Raw genomic sequence first — 22,175 nt, 5'->3', positions numbered from 1 at the left:
GACGCTGACGAGATGACCTCTGGTCCATTGATAATGGTTGGGATAGAACACACACTTCTGTTCAGGATCCTATTTGTTATTTGCCAAGACTGGTGGGAACCAAGCCGCTGATCAGCTACCTTGGATTTAACAGACTGGGCATATAGCTCTCTTGCATTTTTTATTACTCTTTTACAGTGGTTGCTGGCGTTCCTGAAAGCAGCTTTAGTCTCAGTGCATCTATTACGTTGGTAGCTATGGAAAAAGTGATTTCTGTGCGCGATAGCAGCAGCAGATTCTGGGGAGAACCATGGCTGGCTGTTAGGATTTTGTTGGAATATTTTTAGATGGTATGAATTGGTCTATGCCTACAATTAACCATTTGGTCAGATCTGATACTATAGAGGACACTTCCTTCTTAAACATGGAGTGCAGAGGTAAATCAGATATGAATGTACGGAAGCTATCCCAGTCAGCCATGTATGTCTTGTGTAAATAGCTAATGAACAATATAAAATATAGCCGACGTTCAGTAGGCTGACATGTGATCAAAAAGTTAGATCGAGCATAATGGAAAACGAAATGAAACCAAATTAACAACTCGGAATAATGATTAGTATTTTTTAAATTAATAATTTAAACCATTTTTTTTATTGTTTTGCAAATTTGCAATGCAAATTAATTAAAACAACTTATTTTTACTTATGTAGAATAAATAAAAAAAAATTAATTTTAAGTTAAATTTTTAAGTAAAATGTATTTTTAATTTAAAATGAAAGATAATTTAGACAACTTTTAATGTTAATATTTGCAACCGAAACGAACCGATGAGAAAGTTCTCAGTATTCTTGGAAACTGCACCTCACAGCGACAAGCAATGCAATTCTCTATCTGTATAAAAGCCAAGTACGTCCAAGGATGGAGTACTGCTGCCACATCTGGGCAGGAGCTGCTAAAAACAGCCTATCCTGCCTTGACAGAGTACAAAATAGACTTGGTGGTTTGGTGGGGGATGCCCTTTTTTCTTCCCTGCAGCCTCTCTCCAACAGAAGAGATGTTGCAAGCCTATCTTTGTTTTATCGTTATTTTCATGGCAAGTGCTCGTCTGAGCTCCCCTCCCCCCCTCCCCAATCTTTCATGAGAAACACCCGTCTGGCTGAATCTATTGTCAATAATTTTCCCCACTCTTTATCTGTGCCTAAATCCAAACGTAGATTCCATGAGCAGAGCTTCTTTCTCAGAAGTGCACGACTGGAATTCTCTTCCGTTTGCCTGTTTCCCACTTGCCTACAACTTGGATGTCTTCAAGTCCAACATAAACAAATTCCTGACAAACCGCCCCATTAAGTAAAAAACTCTATCAAATCTCCAATACTAATGATTACTACAATACTATCTCATTGATTACTGTACATGCAATAACCCTTATCCCTGAGTGGCCTCTGGGCCTTGATAAGTGGTGACCTCTATGTAAAAAAAAAAAAAAAAAAAAAAAGTGATTTTTATGGTGAAGATTTTGTGCGCAATAAACTAATTACATTAGTTCAACTCAGTTTAATGCTGGCTGACACTTTCGAGACACTTAAATGGTGTGCCAAGCGACGTTTAATAGCAAATTCCTTCAAATACGAAATATGCCAGTCGCAATGCGTGCTGAAACACTATTCACAATCCAATGAGGGATGGAGATGGGCATGCAAAAACGACGGATTTTGTCGCACAGTAAGGAAAAACTCGTTCTTTGAGAAAAGCAAGTTTTCCTTAAGAACAATTATGATTATAATATATATATATATATATATATATATATATAAAATATATTTGTAGTCATCGACATACAGTCCTGTTTCGTTGTATCGCAACTCATCAGTGCCGCTAGACTAGCACCTCTCCCAAGCCGAGGATCGAATCTAGAACTGTCGTGTTGACAGTCGGCAGTCCTACCCCTCGACCACGGAAGCGGTGCCCGCAACTAATCTGTCCGAATGTCTATTTAAATAAACATCCGTTCGGCACTTGTAAAGTGCTCAAACGCTTGTTTGTAAACAAACCGCAAACTTCGCATTTTTCAGCCAAATTAAGTAGCGAGCCATAATAGGGGTCAAAGTTAAAAAAATTTACACTTTTTTTTTTGATGTTTGTGCTCAGCATTCACCTCCAAACACCTGGGCAACGCCCGGCTGTAATGCTCGTATATCTATAAAAGTGAACGTATCTGTGTGTCTGTGTACATTTTCCTTCGCAATAACTCTGTCAATTTTTAGTCTACAGACTCGAAATTTGATATACAGAATACTGAGATTTAGGAAAATCTATATGATCGGTTTTCGGACAGAAATTTGGCTGTTAAGGGGTCAAAATTCAACGATTTGACTTTTGAGAACTCTACCAAACTCCTCCCACAATTTGGGGTCTAAACACTTGGAATTTTAGATATAGGTTCCTTGGACATGGATCTAACTTTATAACTTGATTTGAACATAAAACAATAAATGTTAAGGGGTTATAATAGGGGTCAAAGTTTAAAAAAAAATTGACCGTTTTTTTTTTTTTTTTTTGCTCAGCATACACCTCAAAACACCCGGGCAACGCCGGGCTGAAATGCTAGTTATTAATAAAAATATTTGTTTTATTTTCTTTCAGTTGTGCTTTTACTTTTTAAATTTGAATAATTTCACATAATTATCGCAGAAAAAAAACCCTAAAAAAAAAAACAACTGTGAATTCATTTGTAATTACTAAAAACAATACCGTTTTGTTTTATTTCCACTTTTTCTTTATTTTTTCAACTTTGACAAATTTCATAATTTTGAATGTAAAAATAAATCTATATACCTGTGAAAGTGTCTGTCCGCCTGTGTGTGTCTGTCTTTGTACATTTCCCTACGCAATAACTCTGTCAATTTTCAGTCTACAGACTCGAAATTTGATATACAGGGTATTGAAATTTGGGAAAATCTTTGTAATCTGTTTTTGGCCAGAAATTTGGCTGTTAAGGGGTCAAAGTTCAATGATTTGACCTTTGAGAACTCTACCAAACTCCTCCGCCAATTTTGGGTCTAAACAATTGAAATTTTAGATTTAGGTTCCTTGGACATGGATCTAACTTAATAACTTGATTTGAGCCCAAAACAATAAATGTTATGGGGTCATAATAGAGGTCAAAATTAAAAAAAATTTGACCTCTGCGATCTCTACCAAATAACTCAGACACTTTCTGGTCTAAACATTTGAAATTTTACATAAAGGGTATTCAGAGATAGGGCAAGCTTTTTAATCGGTTTGGGTTGAAAATTTGAGCTACCAATATATAAATGTATGTATGTATGTTGCATGTCTACCTAAAACTTTTGACAGAGGTGACGGATTTTCACAAGATCAGTATCGTTTTTAAGCTCGACCCTTCAGACGACAAATACCGAAAAATTGGCTAAAAACATTAATTTCTTCACCCTGAACTGGGCACTTTTCTACAGGGAGGAGTCGCTTTTTTCGCTGATATTTTCGAAAGTCATCCCCTCTTTTCGATTGTTTAGCCTTAATTTAAACTTATGTCACTTCCGGTTTGGTGGTGGTCGTAACAGCAAAGACGTCACGTTTTTTTCCCTTTCGAACCTGCGTTCCTACTACCACTTTTTTTTTTTTTTTTTTCCTCAACACACACCTCCAAACACCCGGGCAACGCCAAGCACCCATGCTAATATACAATAAAGTGATTTTTATATCGTAAATTTCTGGGACTAACTTCATTCCCCTCAAGAAAAATATATATTAAATAAAGTGATTTTTATATTGTAAGTTGCTTCAGCAATTTCTGGGACTGATTGCATTTATCCACCCCTCTCCCCTTGTGCATTCAATTTTTTGTGGCAGATAAGAAAGATTTAAAATTAGGCTATGAATGAATTTGTCCATGTGCAAAAGTAAAAGGAATATGTCAGCAAGTTGAAACAAACATTTTTACATTTCAACTTGCCAATATATTTATGTATGTGTTCTTCATCCATCCAAACAAAGATTTTACTCATTATAAACCATCTTTGGTGTATGATGCCTATTTTCTGTTAAGTTTAGTGTTATTTGACCAGTAGTTTAAGAGTTTAGCAGTTAAATATTTACACACAGACAGATACACATACATACATCTACACATACATACATCTGTTTTATTTATATAGATTAAACTTCTAAGCGATAATTCTTCCTTATTTTTGAAGTATATCTAAGTATTTAATTAGTTGGAATTCATTATTGAGATGAGTGTTGATTATTAATTTATTTGTTGCGGACTTTTATCCTCATCTTCTTTAGTTGTTTGACAACATTTCGGCCAACTATTCCTCTGGCTTTCGTCAGGTGGTAACCGCGACGGGATAGAAACTCTAAATGTCTTAACTGCATCCTCAGCAATTACTGCCTTTCGGGCCTGTGGTGCAGTTGATAGAGACGTTGAATCTCTACGGTTCCAGGTGAGTATTGTCTGAAGATAGCAGTTTCAATCCTACCCAAAGCCGGCCAGAGGCTTACTTGGCTAAAACGTGGTGAGATGACAACAACTATGGGTGGCAGTAATTGCTGACGATGCAGTTAGGAGATTCGGAGTTCCTATCCTGTCGTGGTTACCACCTGATGAAGGCCAGAGGAATAGTTGGCTGAAACAACTAAAAAAGATGAGAATAATAGTCTGCAATAAATAAATTAAAATTATATCAAGGTATTTTTACTTGGAATGTGATTGTTAATAAAACGTAATAAGAAGGAAACAAAATATATCCATATTTGTGCTGGATATCATGTAAAAACGTAAAAACAATTTTTTATCCATTTGCATTTTTATCAAAATATTTTTAGACACCAAATTAAAATTTTTCAATTTTTTTTTTTTATTTTGCAGGAAAATTATGGTTTGGACCGTATTGAGATCAAAGATAATGGAAAAGGAATTCCGGAAAAGGATATTCCGTATTTGGCCAAACGGCATTACACCTCCAAAATTTCGGCTTTCACTGATTTAGAGGAGTTAATGACTTATGGATTTCGTGGTGAAGCTCTTGGTGAGAAATTAAAAAAAATTTGTTTAATTTTTTAGTGCTTATTTATATACGAAATATGGCAGTTCACGCTAAATTAAGAAGAAAACTTATAGATATTACATACTTACCAGTGAAAAATATTAGTGTATGCCAAAAAATTAATTTACTATATGTATGGCGCCATTTATAGTTCGCTGACCCCAACATTATGCCATGGATTTTTTGTTTGTTTTCTTATCTCGCAGTATTGTCATAGTTTCTTACACTGTTGGCCATTAAGTTGAGCACAAGTGCAAATATAAAAATAACATAGGTGGAAAACAAAAGAAAACACAAACTGATGCTTTACACATATATTGGTTGGACTGAGTGTGTGTGACACCATCAGCCGTCTACATGCTAAGACTAGCATTACAAGCGCATGCTGTATTTTCATGGACATAGGCAATGTTACATACCTAATGTGCTTCAACAAGTCATATCTTTTTTATTTGTGGGTCTATTTTTAAAAGAATTACATTGATGTAAAGAGAATACAATTAGCATTTCAATTATGTTAATTTATTTTGTTTTTATGCGTTCAATGTTTTTATGCTCCAAGTTAAAAGTGAAAAAAACGGTCAAAAATGACAGCAGCAAAAAGTGAAACTGTTTTTTTCAATGTTTACATTTCATACGTTACGTTTTGGATTAAATTATTTAAATAAAAAAATACACAAGTAAAAAAAAAAATACCTTTTTCTGTAGAAGACTTTAAGTCCAACCAAAATGAACAAAGAATTTAACAAGTTACGAAAAGCAGAGCTTTTAGAAATTGCAGTTTATTTCGAGTTAGATACAAATTGAACTATGAAATAAGTAGAAATAAAAAATATTGTTGCTGAAAATTACTAGAAAGAGAGCTGCTAGACTCTTGTAGTGTCAAAACAGATGACAATATCTTGCGTCTCCAATTAGAAATAAAAAAGTTAGAAATCCAAGAAAGAATAGAATTATAAAAAATAAAATTGGAAAAACTAAGTTTACAGCTACAAAACACAAATCAAAATAACTTTTCGCTGAATACAATATCTTTAGATGTAAGGAAGTACATAAAAGTAATACCACCATTTAATGAAAAAAAGATTAGAGAAATATTTTTCTTGTTTTGAGAAAATAGCTACAAATTTAGCATAGCCCTATGGTATCTGCCCAACACTTTTGCAATCTGTCTTAAGTGGATGAACAGCTGATGTGTACGGTGCACTTGACATAGAAGATACCACAAATTATGACAAAATAAAAAATGGTATACTGAATGTGTTTGAATTAATTCTAGAGGAGTATAGGTTTAAATTCAGAAATTTTAGAAAACTTGGAAATCATACTTTCGTAGTACTTGCGAGAGAAAACAGATCTCTTCAATAGATGGCTTAGGCCTAAAAAAATAGACAATGATTACGATAAATTACATCAACTAATTTTAATAGAAGAGTTTATACGATGTGTAGATAAAGAAACTCAAATGCATCTGGATGGAAAAAGAAGTAGAGACCATAACTGAAGCAGCAATAATCGCAGACACACACAACGTAACACTAAGAAAGAATTATAAAAAGACTAAAATGCCTTATAACCATTCAGATGTCCACTCAAATAGGAGACCATTGCTTGCGCCTCACTCTCATAACTTGTCTCACAAAAATTATCTACAGAAAAAAGTAAGACATATCAAATAGTCCATTTCTGAAACAATGAAAAATTATATGTACATATTGCAGTAGAAATAATCACATAATATCGGAGTGCAGAATGCAAAAAAAGATATTACGAAATAAATAAATAAATCCTGCAAAACCCATGCTTTTGTGAAATAAATTAAAAAGCATCTTTTCTCTCACTTGTCTCTCACGATCTTTGATAATCGAAATAATCTAATGAATGAAGGAACAGGCGATTTTGACCAAAGTTAGCACCTTACACAACCTAACATCACAAGTGCATTTGAGAAGTTTTATTCCCACACAAACTGAAAGGTCTGATATATATAATCAATGGTAGGTCCTTTGATATGATAGGACCGCATTCGAAATAAATGTTTCTGTTTAAAGCACAATTGAAGCATGATCTGTAACTTTTGCATTTTAAACTATAATTCAAGTCAGTATATATAAAAATAGTTTTATAAAATCAACAGTAGGTTCTTTACAGTGCAGTGTAGATTACAATGTATTGTGAGCTAAGTCACAATGGATGATTTCACTGATTTTGATGACAATACAAATATAGGAGTGTGAAACATTCATTAATCATAATTCAATGCCGGGCAACATTGGGTCTCACTACTATTTTTTTTTAATATATATATTTTCTAATCTTTTCATCACATCTATCCTCCACAAAGTCTTCAATATTTACTAGTCCTCTTCCCACTTCGTTCATTTTTATACAGAGTTTCTCAACATCATCCTTTGTTAATCCTGTTATTCAAGTAACTACGCTTTATTGCCTACTTTTTGAAAGATCCACAGTATCTTACTAGGGATACCACCTAATTAATTGTTACTAGATATTAGATTTCTCCTATCTCGTTTAATTTTCAGAGGATTTTTTTGTTCTCCTCAAATCTCTTTCATCTCTGTTGATTTGATGACATCTGCTTCTAGAACTCTCAGATATTTATAATTATCCTATTCGCCAAGTGCTCTCATCGCCTCTTCATTTAGCAGTTGTCTTCTGTTGTTTCGAGTTTTCCTGTTTTCAATTCTAAATTCCATTTGAATGACCTGATCAAAGATTCTGGTTGTCTTTGTTAGAGTTTCTAGTTCCTTTTTTTTTTCTTTTTCAAATAATTTTAAATTGACTATCCATATGTGAGTTAGTTTGTTTTCTCTCTGTGTCTGTGAATTTGTATTCTGTTTCACTGTTGAAATGTCTTTTTCACAGCCATATCCATATGTTCTTGTGTACGATTAATTTGGCCAATTTTATAAATAATCCGTGTAGCTGCTTCTTTTCTCATTTTGCTTTTAGTATCACTTCTTTTGTATTGTTTACTTTGATGGCCGTTTTTTGGTCCCTCGACAAAGGAGGGATTAGACCTAGTAATTCACCCCTGTTTGTCCGTTTGTTTGTTTGCACTTTTACTCAAGAACTACGCCTTGGATTTAAAAAAAAAATTTGCACGGACATTAGTCATAGCGAAAGTAAATTTTTGTCAGAACGGATTTTCCAGGATAACTCCTAGCATGGACTCTGCATTAAATAACCTGAAAAGGATTGACATGCCATAAAAGAAACCACAGAGTTATTCTTTTGTCTAGCCTATGAAGAGTCCAGAATATCTTGCTAGGTATTTATTAAAAAAAAAACTTTTCTTTTGGAATTAAAACTTTTCATTAAGAAACCTTCGGAATTAAAAAAAACTTTTCATTAAAAAACTTTTGAAATTAAAAAAAAAAAAGAAAAATATTTTTCATTTAAAAAATTATTATTTTGGAATTTAATTTCAGCATCTTTGTGCTCTGTGAGTGAAATGACAGTCACTACACGAACTGCAGGTGAAGCTGTGGCGCGTTCTTCAGTCCTCAACGCCACTGGTGATATTGTTTCTACAAAATACTCCCCTCAACCTGAAGGTACATTTATGATTATCCTATTTCATCAACAATCATTATTTTGTTTTTTGACAATCATCTATGCCTTCCCTCTTCCAATTTTCTATTGCATTTTTAAGAGTGAAACATTTTAATGAATTTCTGCAGAAAAACCATTTTAAATCCTGTTGTCATGACTACATTTTTAATGAATTATTGAGTTTTCGATGTGTTTTTTTAAACTAGACATCTAGGGGTATTCTTTGTTCGTGTCCAGAATTCCGCCGCATTAAAAATAAAGAAAAATCTGTATGAAATATATAACCGCGAAGAAACAAAAACATGATATTCCAAAAATCATGTAGTTTTATTTTCAAAAAGAAAATCATTTTTAAGCAATTAATGGGAATTCGTAGGCATTACAACATGAATCTAATAAGTATCAATTATTGTTGAGTTCTCTCCCTTGTTTCTTGAGATTTTTATTTCAAAATGGATGAAAAAGATATTCCTTGGATACTCATAAAATTTGATTTTCTTATTTAAAAATAAAACTACTTGATCAATTTATGTGAGTTTTGGAATATGATATTTTCATTTCATCATCGGTATGTACATCATACTTTCTTTTTTATTTTTTTATATAGGAGCCATTCTGGATAAGCAGTATATATACTCAACCAAAAATTAAAAAAAATTATTATTTGCATTGTATTTTATTAAATGCTATGTATTTCTGTGATTGTATCATTGTTGGGTATTTCTTTACTGGGGCCATTTCGAATTACGCAACAACAATGGGTGAACTGTCACAACTATATTGTTGGTTGGTTGGTTGTTTTTGTTTTACGACATATCAACCCTTTCCAGGTTATTTAATACCGAATCTGGTGATTTTGAAGAAAATTTTTTTATAATAGAATATATTTGTTTTTTGCAAGTCGGTTTCTATTTAACCCTAACACGTACTACCACTCCGGGTCAGAGTGGACCTGGGAGCAATGGCAATTAAAGGGTGGCTCCACACTCCCCAAAGCTCGCAAACTGGGGCCTCACCATCGGATATAGTTTAAGGTCATATCCAGGACCAGTCACAACTATAGGATGATGTATATACACCTCATTGAGCGCCTTCAGACAACTGCATATAATTTTACAAAACACAGGTATCCCATCATATGCAAGAGTGGCAATATATAAGAAACTTGTCCAGCTTATACTCTTGTATGGCTGCAAGACATGATCGATGACAAAATGACATGATCTTGTGCAGCTCATCGGATTGAGAAAATTGCCATTCTCAGTCTACATGCTTCCATGAAAAAGTATGTTTCAATTAATGTCTCAACTGATTCACATTACATGCTGTCAATCATTAACTGGACTTTTTTTTATTTATAGTGCTCACTTGCTGCGCCCTTGTTTTATCCATCGAAGCTACTTATTGTGCCCTTTTTTACCTGCCAAAATGATTTGCTTTGCATTTTTTGTTACCTACAATTTGTTGTGCAGTTTTTGTTATCTACCGAGACAACTTGCTGTGCACCTTTTTATTTTTGTTATCATTTGCAGATTGCATTTTTGGTTACCCTGGGTTTGATTTATGTTATATTGGCTGTTCTACTGCAGGTGAACTCAAGCAAACAAATGCAGCTAGTATAAGAGCAACATTAGTTAAAATATAATGAAAAGTAAATTTTTGAGAATATCTATAGAACATGAGCAGTGGATTTCTAAAGCATTTTTGTAATCTTTCCCTCTTTTTTTTTACTGAGGCCACGTACAATTTTTACCTAAAGCCAGTTATTTTGCCCTGTTTTTACAGAGACCACTTACTGTGCCTTTTTTAACTACTGAGGTCACTTACTGTCCTCTTTTTTACCTACTAAAGCTATGTGCTTTGCCTTTTTTTATCATTCAAAGTCACTTACTGTGCCTTTTTTTTTTTTACCTATCAAGGCGCTTACTGTGCCCTTTTTTTTTTTTTTTATCTATCTACGTCACTTACTGTACCTATTTTTGCCGAGACCATTTACAGAATACGTTTTTTTTTTTTTTTTGCCATTTCCAAATTTCAAGTCTGCAGTGGATTTCTAAAAAGATTTCTGCAAAATAATTATCTGCTTCTTTTCTCATACTTGCATTATTTTCCCTCAATTTTTCTGTCAGGTACAACAGTTTCCGCTTGTAAATTGTTCAAAAACCTGCCCGTGAGGCAACAGTACAACAAAAATGATAAAAGACGGAAGGAAGAGTTAAAGAAAGTCGAAAACCTTGTGATGGCATTTGGCATTATCAATCCTAAAATACGATTCACTTTGCGCCACAACAAGGATGTCCTCTGGCAAAAAGCTGCCGTGGACACAATTCGTTCTGCGCTGCGAACGGCATGGGGTTACAATGCTGTGCAACTCCTTGAACACTTACAACAATCGAAAGAGGATCCACAGGTATGCTGGTCAAATTTTCATCATTTATGTGTTGCAATTTATTGTCTTATAGGTGTTAAGAGACTTTCGCAAACGATTTAAAACCAAACAATCTAGCATGCGAATTAATACATTACACAACGTGCATGGAAACTCCATAGCCGTATATAAATAAAATAGACACAAGTCTTCAGCTTCTTTCTTAGAACTGCACGCTTCTGGAACTCTGTTCCGTTTTCCTGCTTTCCATGGTTGTCTTCAAGTCCAACATGAACAAATTCTTGATAAGCCATCTGCTTAAGTAATCCACTTTACTGAATTTCCACTGCTAATGATTACTACATGTTTCCTTTGACTACTGAACACTCCTTAACCCTTATCCTTGAGTGGCCTCCAGGCCTTCATAAGTGGTGACTCCTTTATAAGGGAAAAAAAAAAAAAAAAAAAAGGAACATGTCTGATCAATTTTTACTTGCATGAAAAAGCAACCTTTTAACTCTGGAACTTTTCTTGGACAGTCTTAACTCTCATCATTTTTTTTTTAATGGAAATTGCTCCAGACAAGGAATGAAGCTACTTGATGTAAGGAGCTAAAAAAATGTTATTTCAAGGCAAAAAATTAGCCATCGGTAAGTGTTAGATGGATAGATTCAGACCCAGAAAACAGCTATTCTTCCCCCTTTTTCAGAAACATCACTCTTGGAATGTGAGGACTAAAGGACAAAATAAGAACGAGAGTTATGAAGCTGCTCAAAGTAGACTAATGGTCTGTATTCTTTTAAAAATAAAAAGCGTTTTCTTTTTTTTTTTTTACAAGGGAGTCATCACTTATCAAAGCCTGAAGACCACTCAAGGATAAGTTAGAACATGGTCACTGAGACAATAGCGTAGTAATTGTTGGTGGTGGAAATTGGATAGAATTTGATTATTTAAGGGGACGGCTCAACAAGAACTAGTTTATATTAGTCTTGAAGATGACCATGTTGTAGTCAGTTGGAAAGCAGGCCAGCAAAACAGGCTGGCAGTGTTAACTCTCATCATTTACAAACTCTTTATCTTTCAGTGTCTTAAGAAGTTGTCAATACGAAATAATTATTTTGTATGGATAGATGTGGTCACTTCATATAATTACAGTTGATTTGCTGTTGAGCACGTTTATCCTAACACGTGGAGTGATTGTAATAGATAATCCAAGTCAATGTTTTATTTAAGTAACTTAAATAAATGCATCAACCCTCTTTGTTCGCCAATACACTGATGAGTGTTTTTAATTAAGAAAATCAATTTATATTAGGAAACCATGAAGAGGCTGGGAGCAGCCATATTGTTTTATATTTTGCCAAAATTCTAGGGTAGCAGTTTAATTTGACTGCAAAAATGTTTTTATTCAAAATAATTAAAACGTTTTATATGTATTGATCGGACTGTTGTTCTCATCTTGAGTAATATTTGTGCAACGTTTCAGTCGGATTGGCCTTCAATCGTCTTCAGACATGTTGGTTGTTGTTTGGAAAAGAAAAGAGAAAAGCTACTGGCTCCGTAGATATTTTCGTATTCTTTAGAATTTATGTATTTTTTGCTTTATTTTAATATCTTATCTATAAAATTAAGCTAATGTTTCAAAGTTAGACCCAAATAGTATTGCACTTGATAAATTGCTATTTGATGTTTACACCTTATTCTTTACATGAATATGTGTTTCGTTTCAGTGTCTTTCTGAAAATAATCCAGTTAGGAATACTGTTAAGTTAGATACATTTCTCCTTACTGACCTAAAGAAAAATATGAGCTTAAGCTCTTGGCCTTCGGGCCGAGATCAAAGACCATATGTGGGGGCAACCCTACATATAAGACCTTGGTCAATGTAGGGGCAACCCTTCATACCAATTGTCACTATCCAGCTCCCATTTCCCACCCATCGGGAGCTGGTCCCCTTTTCCCTGCCCCCTCCCTCTCTCTCCACATTAAAAAACAGCCTTGTGCCTAATTTGCTCAGTGGGGAAGCAAATAAATACAATCTGTTCTGTAGATGCTGCACTTAAGGTAATTTGGCCCAATGGGGGGGGGGACCCTCTATACTGGGACAATTATTATTTTTGGTAACCAGAGTGCTCCCTTTTTGCCTACTTTTAGGGGAGCTGGTTTTTACCCCACATTAAAAACGGCCTTGTGCCTGATTTTCTTTTGTGGGGAAGCAAATAAATACATTAAGCTCTTAATAAAAAATTAAGTTTTGTCATTTCTCTGTTTTTAACTGTTAGATGAAACAAATTATTATTTAGAAAAACATATTTAAAGGGAAATAACTCTGTGCCTTGATTTTGAAAATAGTTATATCCCTTGCACATTCCAGATGACAGTCTTGGATTAACAATTTACAGAACTGTTTCTAAGTAAGACTTTTCAGACAAAGAAGTAATTTTCTTCACTTGTAAATGTTCATAGTTGATTTTTTTTTTTTTTAAATTTTTTTTTAGGAGTTTTTTTTTTTTTTTTTTTACATAGGCATCACCACATTATCAAGGCCAAGAGGCCACTCAAGGATAAGGGTTAAAGATTGTACATTAGAAATTGGACAATATAGTAATCATTAGTAATGAAAATTTGGAAAATTTGATAACTTATATGGAACGGCTCATCAAGAACTTATTTACTTTAGACTTGAAGACAACCATATTGTAGTCAGCCGGAAAGCAGGAACACGGAAGACAATTCCACAGGCGTGCAGTTCTAAGAAAGAAGCTTTGTTCATGGAATCTACGTTTAGGTTTAGGCACAGATAAAGAGTGGGGGTGATTATCGATAGTGTTTACAGCTAGACGAGTGTTTCTTGTGAAAGTTTGGCGAGTTTTATGTCATTCGATTTTTACATTCGTTCTATATCTCACAAATACTATCATTATTTTTATTATTGCATAATCATGCCATTGAATAATTGTTCAAACTGTATACATCTTTTTGGAACATCCTGTGTATCTTGAAATGTTAAAATAGCGATTTAAAAAAAAAAAAAATTTTTTTTATTTTCTTTTTCTTCTCCTCCATTTTTCTTTTTTCTGTAAGCATTTGGAGAGTAGAAAGTAGACCTCTAACTTTCCTTACATTTAGCTTTAGTCCTCACATTCAAGAGTGATGTTTCTGACAAAGTGGGAAGAATTGCTGTTTTCTGGGTCGGAATCTATCCATTATACACTTATCATTGATTGGTTTTTGACCTTGGACTATTATATTTTTTTTTTTAGCTCCTTATATCAAATGTTTTCATGACTTGTCTACAGTGATTTCCATTAAAAAACAAACAACAATTGAAGCATGCATGCCCCCTCCCCCCTGGGTGCACAGTGAATGAGGCATGAAAAAATAAGTTCAGTTTTGCCCATCCTCCCCATTTAACTCCAAAAGTCCTCAGGGGACATAAATCTTGGTGAAAATGAACAAACGGTGCAGTTTTAGGCCTTAACATATGTAAATTTGAGTTCTACACCATGCAAAAAAAAAAAATGACTAAGTCCATCATTTGATCCCCCCTCCCACCACCACCATTTAGCCCCAAAAGTCCCCAAGGTCTTAACATATTTAAACTTGAGTTCAGCAAAACTGCTAAATAGGTATACACAGAAAATTTTGGACAAATATGGTAAAATAGTCCCCAAAGTGGAGTGTTTTTATTAGCCCTAAAAGAGCCCTTAGGGCACACCCAAGAGTTATCGCAAAGTATAGACAAACAAAATTATATAGAAATCAGTTAGTTACAACTTTTCAGAAAGTTTTATAAGAATGCAAGGCATCAATTTTTTTTTAATAAGCACAAAAGTGTCAATTTTATCCATTTTAACCCAAAAGGCAATCCTACAGGCGGGGGGGGGGGCAACCAGAGTTTTCCTGGAAAATCCGTTCTGTTACATTTTTACTCATATCATGTTTAATGTTTGTGCAAAATTTCAAAAAAATTCCAAGGCGTAGTTATTGAGAAAAGTGCAGACAAGGGTGAATTTACAGGTCTACCCTCCTTTCGTCGGGGGGTAAAAAAAACTATATTTAAACAGGTCATAATAAATTAATGGTTAGTGTTATTCATTTGTGATCCTATTGTTCTATTTTTGCTATATATGTATAATTTTTCTGTATTTTATAGTTAGATACAATTCTTTCAGTTATCTAAATGAATAAATATAAAAAATTATTTTTTTGATTGTTTTCACGTTTATATCACTATCAAAATGGGTTACTTTTTAGCGCCTTACACCAAGTGGCTTCATGCCTTGTTAGGAGTGATTTTTTCCCCCCAAAATTAAAATGTCAACGCATAAATGCTGTTTGTCTTTTCAGGTGTCCGTTGAGATGTTTGTACCCAAGTCTTTTTCTGACATGATGATAATGAGCAAAACAGGAGGAGACCAAGGATTTGTTTTTGTCAACAAACGGCCTGTAAACTTGAAATATATCCAAAAGGTGAATGTTACAATATCATATTACATGCATTTACAGCAGAGCAATGTTATCATTATTATTATTATTATTATTATCATGATCACAATCACTACTACTATTTTTATTCTACTTTGATCTCATAAAGTGTTATGGGAGACATACACATCCTTATAATCACTAAGATGGATATATCCATTAGCCATATAAACAGCAAGTATAGACTGCTCAATGGGAGCTATCTATAGAATAAAGAATCAAGAAAGCGCTTACCTCCCCTCTCCACCATTATGGACCATTTAACTAATTTCAACATATTTATTCAGTAGAAATTAGTGGTATGCTAATTACCATTGGACCAGCCTACAATTAGTCAGGGATGGTGGATTGTTCTGTTTTGAGGCGCCTGATTGGCTAAACATGCCAGGAGGGGCAGGTGCCACTCTTCAAATGCCAGCTGCTCTGGCATTCAGGGGTTTTACTGTTCTAGACTTCTGCCAGGAACTACACTCTATCAATTATCGCATCCATTCAGCACAACATCTTCATTGGGTTAGCTGGCTCACCCTAGCAATATTCTACACTATCCAGATGTCGTACAGAGATGACTCCCGACGGACTTACTAATCTTCCTGTATCACTAACCCTGTTCTGGGTATAAATGTTCTTCGTATTCTCACCAGTCATCGTGTTTCCTACTTTCACCTTCCCGACTCCACTACATAAAGAATTCAGTATTTCAATAGCAGATTTTTAAGGTCGGAATAGAAAATTTACAGAGTCAAATATTTAAGCCAGATAAAAATGTAAAACAATATGTTTACAAGTTTTTATTTTTAATAATATAGGACTGGAATGTTTCGTTTAAATAAACAAATAGAATTACAGTTACCAAAACAATGACTGACAGGAATCGGATGTTAGAGAATCGAACAAAGAAAGAGGGATCATATATTGATGGAACACACGACAGGGCAGTTAGTCAGTTGGAGAGTTAGACAGTTAGAGAGAAAGAAAGAGTTAGAGAGTTGTCTGTCAGTCGTGGAAGCATTCTTCTGACCGATTAAAGCAGTTTAGAAATAACAGAAATGTGTTCAACTCCAAGGGAATCCAACAAAAGTGAATAAATGTTATATAAAGAAAATATAACTTGACGTATGGTGTTTTCTTTGGAGGAAAAGGGGTTATTTTATAGACCCTTCAAAGTTAACATGGACCAGTGGAAGAAGGTATGTGTCCTTTTGTTTGGTGTGTTCCCACAGAAAGATGTTATTCGTCTTTTTGTTAATTGTCCCTTGTTATGTTATTGTCCCATTATTGAACTCTTTGTTGAATGTCTTAAAATATGAAATACGAGGTGCCTTCGATAAGTTTCCAGACTCTTTCTGTACAGGCATTTAAAATTGTCGCAGACTCTTATAAATGCAGTATGTTATTTCTATGCATTTTATGAGATGACTAAACAATTTTTATGATTTGAGGTTCAAATAAACAGCTACAGCAGGAATTAGAATACACCCTACTAAAGCTTGATTGTCACAGCTGGTGAATTACAAAAATGCAATCTGGATGTGAGGATACTTTAGAAGAACGATATGGAATAAAATTCTATCTTAAATTTAGAAAAAATGTCACAGAAACATATGGAATGCTTCAGACTGCTTTTGGACCATTTTGCATGAATCAAGCATTTTTTGAGTTTTTGAGTAGCATAAGAGATTCAAGAAAAGCAGGAAATCTGTGAGGGATGATAAGTGTGGAAGGAGTAAGGAAGTTAGAACACCAGAGTTGATTGGCTAAATAAAGAATTTCATGGGTAAGAACCATCGTGTGTCTATAGAGACAATTAGCGCATAGTTTGATGTCAGTGTACACACAATTATTCATGAGGAACTGAAAATGCACCAATTCACAACTCCATCCTTGTCACAGACTATTTGACCAAGATGGGCATCAAGACAGTTCCACACAAGTCCAGTTCAAACAGACAGAAGTACATAGAAGCTAGAAGTAACGTTAAGAAAGAAATAGCGACAGCTAAGAGAGAATTTACGGAAACCACTAAAAAACGCATCGAAGCACAAAAACTAAGAACTCGTGACTTCTGGAAAATCTACAACAGTGTAGTAAATAATGGGCAATCAACAATTCCCCCACTAACCAACAATCACGAGGTTTGCTCAGCAACCGAAAAGGCTAACATGCTTGCCAGTCGGTTTGCCTCAAACTCCACACTGGACCCTTCCAACCACTCCCTACCCGAATTTCCTATGCGGACAGACGCCACGCTAGACGACCTGAAAATCACCCCTGCTCAGGTGCATGCTATCATAAAAAACCTTGACACTTCAAAAGCATGTGGACCCGATCTCATCCCAGCTGTGCTATTAAAAAAGTGCTCAGCCGAAGTAGCTCCAGTTCTCTCCAAACTCTACAACAAATGCCTTAATGAATCTTGCTTTCCGGGCTGTTGGAAAACTGCTTCTGTGGTACCAGTATTCAAGAATTCTGGCGAAAGAACTGACCCATCAAATTATCGCTCCATTAGCCTCCTCCCACTTTTTGCCAAAATATTTGAGACCTTAATTAACCATGCTCTAGTTCATCACCTTACAGATGCTAAACTTCTGACTGACCAATAATATGAATTTAGACAAGCCCATTCCACAGCAGACATCCTCACTGTAATCTCTGAAAGTATATACCATTCACTGGACAAAGGGGGAGAGGGCAGAGCGGTAGCTCTAGATATATCTAAGGCTTTTGACAGGGTATGGCATGAGGGTCTCCTCAGGAAGATTAGATCATACGGTATCACTGGTAGAATACTTAACATAATTAAATCCTTCCTAGATAAGAGAAAAATCCAGGTTGTCCTCGACGGTCGTACATCTAAACAATATGATATAAATGCGGGAGTGCCCACTATCCTTGGACCTCTACTGTTCCTGATATTCATAAATGACCTCCTCGACAAAATTGCCTCTGAAATGGGTATGTATGCTGATGACACCACACTCTATAACAAGCACGACAGGAAAACAAATGAACATATATCTAAAGAAATGGCAGAAACACTAGAGGATGACCTCCAATCAGTAGTGGAATGGGGACAAAAATGGAAGGTCACGTTCAATGCCGCCAAGACTAAACTAGTTTCATTCAATAATTACAAGAAACCTTCTCTACCACCTATAGCAATGGCCACCGACTCTTTATCTGAGAGTACGTCTTTCAAGCTCCTTGGCCTAACGTTCACAGGAAACATGAGTTGGAACAATTACATCGAGGGCATTGCCACGGCCGCTGCAAGGAAGGTGGGCTCTCTCTACCGTGCTAGAAAACTACTAACACCCGAAAGTATCCTGTACCTCTATAAGGCAACCATTCGCCCATGTATGGAGTATTGCTGTCATATTTGGGCTGGTGCATCGGCTACTAGTCTCTCGCTCCTTGACAAGGTTCAAAAGAGAGTCGCAAATCTGATAGGCCCTAAACTGGCATCAAAGCTTCAGCCTCTGTCCCATTGACGAAATGTTGCATCCCTCTGCCTGTTCTACAAGTATTTTAATGGTGAATGCTCTGATGAACTGCAAGCAGTTGTGCCCCCACGACGTGAACACCCTCGACAGACCCGACAAGCTGCAAAATCCCACCCCCACACTGTAGAGATCCCTAGATGTAAAAGATCTTTCTACTCCAGTAGTTTCTTCCCCAGAACCGATAGACTTTGGAATTCCATTCCAGGTCACTGCTTCCCCAACTGTACTGACATGCAGAAGTTCAAGTGTAACGTGAACCAACATCTTGCTTCCCAAATCCCTACATAGTACCCCAGTAGTTGTTTCCCCTGATAGTAGCCCCCTACACCAAAGTGGCAATGTGCCTTGTTTGGGGTGAAAATGTAATATAAACACTCTCCCTATAGTCCAGACTTTGCTCGCTGTGACTTGGTTATTTCCTAAGCTCAAAGGAAACTTTTGAGTTATGAGACAATTGAGTAGATGAAAGAGGCTGCGACAAGGGTCATTGGCACACTCACACAAGATGACTTCTATGGGGCCTTCCAGAAGTTGTTGGAATGGTACAAGAAGTGCATTGCAGCCAGAGAAGATCACTTCAAAGAGGACGAGAGTTACATGTATGTCATGTCAATAAAAGTGGCCATGCAAAAACAGTCTGGAAATTTATTGAAGGCACCTTGCATTTCACTAACAGAAGGAATATTATAAAAGGAATTTAGAAACGATAACAAAGATGGAAATGTAAGTTAATTAGTAGAATTGTTCCATATAAATTTTAAATTTGCAATAAATAGATTTGGAATTTAATTTAATAAATAATACTACTTAATCAGGTAGCAAACCAATAAAAAAAATGGAATTGACTTTTTACATGATAAAAAAACAAAGAAATAGGTTTTTATATATACATGTAAGCAGACAGAGAGTTAGAGTTGGGCAGAAAGAGAGTTGGTCAATGGACAGGGTCTACTTGAGACTGACTGGAGATTTGGTCTCTGGTCCATGGAGCCATTCCACAGTAGGCGATGTAAAAATAAGAGTAATGTGTCTGACTCTGAAGGGTTCCTTCAAAAGTGAGCAAATGTTCTATAAAGAAAATATCTTTGTGTATGGCATTTTTTTTCGGAGAGATAGTGTTTTATTTTACAGATTCTTCAGTGTCAAGACGAATCAGTGGAAGAAGGAATTTGTCCTATTTTGATCATAATAGTTGCCAATGTGATTAGCAACACTGATTTTTAATTGTAACTTAATTATCAGTGTATTACTTGAATAAACCCTTAATTCTCTGAAAGTTAATCGCATTGTCTCAACTTGTTGTCCGAAGACAAGCCTCAGTTGGGAAACAGCAATTCAGTAATGCACGCAGGTTGGATTAAGGTTAATTAAACGTTAAAAGAACTAAATGATTCTGTCACAGAAGAACGGCTTGATCTATTCTCATGACAGGATGCTAGTCTGTTACTGGTTATACTTGTCATTAAGGCTGCTATTCAATTACACACCTGGGTGTAGTGTTGATCACCTATCCAAGTACTGATCAGGTTCTACATAGCTTAACTTTGGTGATTCAATGAGAACCATGGTGTTACCATGATTTTAGCAGTAACTTTCCTTGTTCACTTATTATTAATATCCATTTTCAGTTTCAGTGCTTGTGCAATATAATTCAACTTCAAAAAGTGCATTTTTGGTAAAAGTACTTAATAGTACTTGCATGTCATGTTGAAATTAGTAAAAATTCCAAAGGTTCCGGAGCATAATTGAGTAAAATATCTGCTAGAACTATTTTGTTAAAAAAAAAAACGTAGATATTTTCTATTATAAAATATTGGATTTTTATATTTTATCAAAATCATGGACTGCAGTTACCTCCCCTGGACTTTAAAAACTTTTCAAACAAATACGATAAATTTTATTTTTACTTTACTTGATTAGTTTTTCTTTTTTTAATTTTTAAAATTTTTACTATGTTCAACATTACATGTAAGTACATAATAGTGTATTTATTTGAAATTGAATTATATTTAACAAACACCTTTGTTTCTTTTTTTTTTTTTCTTCTTTTAAAGGTGATTCGACAGTATTACTGCAACTGCCAGAATTGTGAAACCAACAGATATCCACTGTTTGTGATTTCAATCAGCTTACCTCAAAGAGAAGTGGATATCAATCTAGATCCAAACAAAACTCAAGTCCTAATGCATAATGATGTAGGTTTGTTTCATTTTAATCAAATACTTACTTAAATACACATTTATGCAGGATTTCTCAACTTTTCATCTACTTTAAAGTCAGATGAAAATCCTTCAGAGATTCGTCCAAATGATGATTTTTTTTTGTTTTCATTTATCACTCCTATATCACCATCAAAAGGAGTTACTGTTATTTAACTCAATAATACACCATTCTGAGCCACAGTTAATCAAGATACTGAACTGATTCTTGGTCCGACAATCTACAGTGTTTTCTGTTGGAACCATGACTGACTGTCGATAGTATCAGCATTGGTGATGGATTGTTGAGCTTGGCCAGCTTTTGTGTGAGATGCGGTGAATTCATTGGAAGGAGTTGGCTTAACTAGGTGAATGCTGTCTCCAGAAGAAAAGACAATAATACAACATATTATTTTGAAATACTGTATCTATAGTTATGTTTAAGTTTTTTATTTCATTGTCTCCTACTTTTCCCCTTCTCCTCCTTTTGAAATAAATGGTACACGTGAATATGTCTGACTCTGAAACAAATTCACCGTTTTTTATGCCCCTGAAGCTTACATGTATGCAAATGAATATAAGCCCCACTTTCGATCCAGTTGCGCATGTGCAATGTCATTTCTGAGTTGGCTGGCCGGCATGACGTTCACCTTTCCACACACTCCTCTCCCCCTTGATCCTTGATTACAGCACATGCAAGGTCACACTGATAATCTCCAGCGCGTGCTTCATCGCACAGTTGGTTCTGGGGTTTATCTATTTCGTGTTGTCTGTCGGCCAAGTGCTATATGAAATTTCATCATCTGCTATATGGGATGGAATTATTACGGGGTCGCATATCTCTCACATAGCGTGGGACGTCGTGGACAATAACAGCTTGCGGGCTGATTACCTTTGTTACCGTTCCTTCTTGGAACTTGAACGTGCATCAATAACAAGGAAGCTTAACCCATATTAGGTCACCCAAATGGTACTGGTTTTGTGCAGAGGC

At 35.2% G+C, this 22,175-nt stretch overlaps 1 protein-coding gene across 4 annotated transcripts in view; it reads left to right on the top strand.

The window, feature by feature from the left end:
• LOC145291429 (PMS1 protein homolog 1-like) overlaps positions 1–22,175 on the top strand; it is a 104,753-nt gene that overhangs the window by 36,009 nt on the left and 46,569 nt on the right. For all 4 annotated transcript variants that reach the window (XM_080137266.1, XM_080137264.1, XM_080137263.1 and 1 more), the window contains 5 exons: positions 4,874–5,033; positions 8,504–8,629; positions 10,757–11,037; positions 15,346–15,468; positions 21,041–21,181. In XM_080137266.1, coding sequence (XP_079993392.1) covers positions 5,003–5,033; positions 8,504–8,629; positions 10,757–11,037; positions 15,346–15,468; positions 21,041–21,181 — 702 coding nt within the window. In that variant the 5' untranslated portion in view covers positions 4,874–5,002. The remainder of the gene's footprint in view (positions 1–4,873; positions 5,034–8,503; positions 8,630–10,756; positions 11,038–15,345; positions 15,469–21,040; positions 21,182–22,175) is intronic.

This window comes from Euprymna scolopes, chromosome 12, assembly GCF_053919585.1.
Source record: "Euprymna scolopes isolate OS-2025 chromosome 12, ASM5391958v1, whole genome shotgun sequence".
Classification (NCBI taxonomy): domain Eukaryota; kingdom Metazoa; phylum Mollusca; class Cephalopoda; order Sepiida; family Sepiolidae; genus Euprymna; species Euprymna scolopes.
This window is presented reverse-complemented; position numbering and strand designations above follow the sequence as displayed.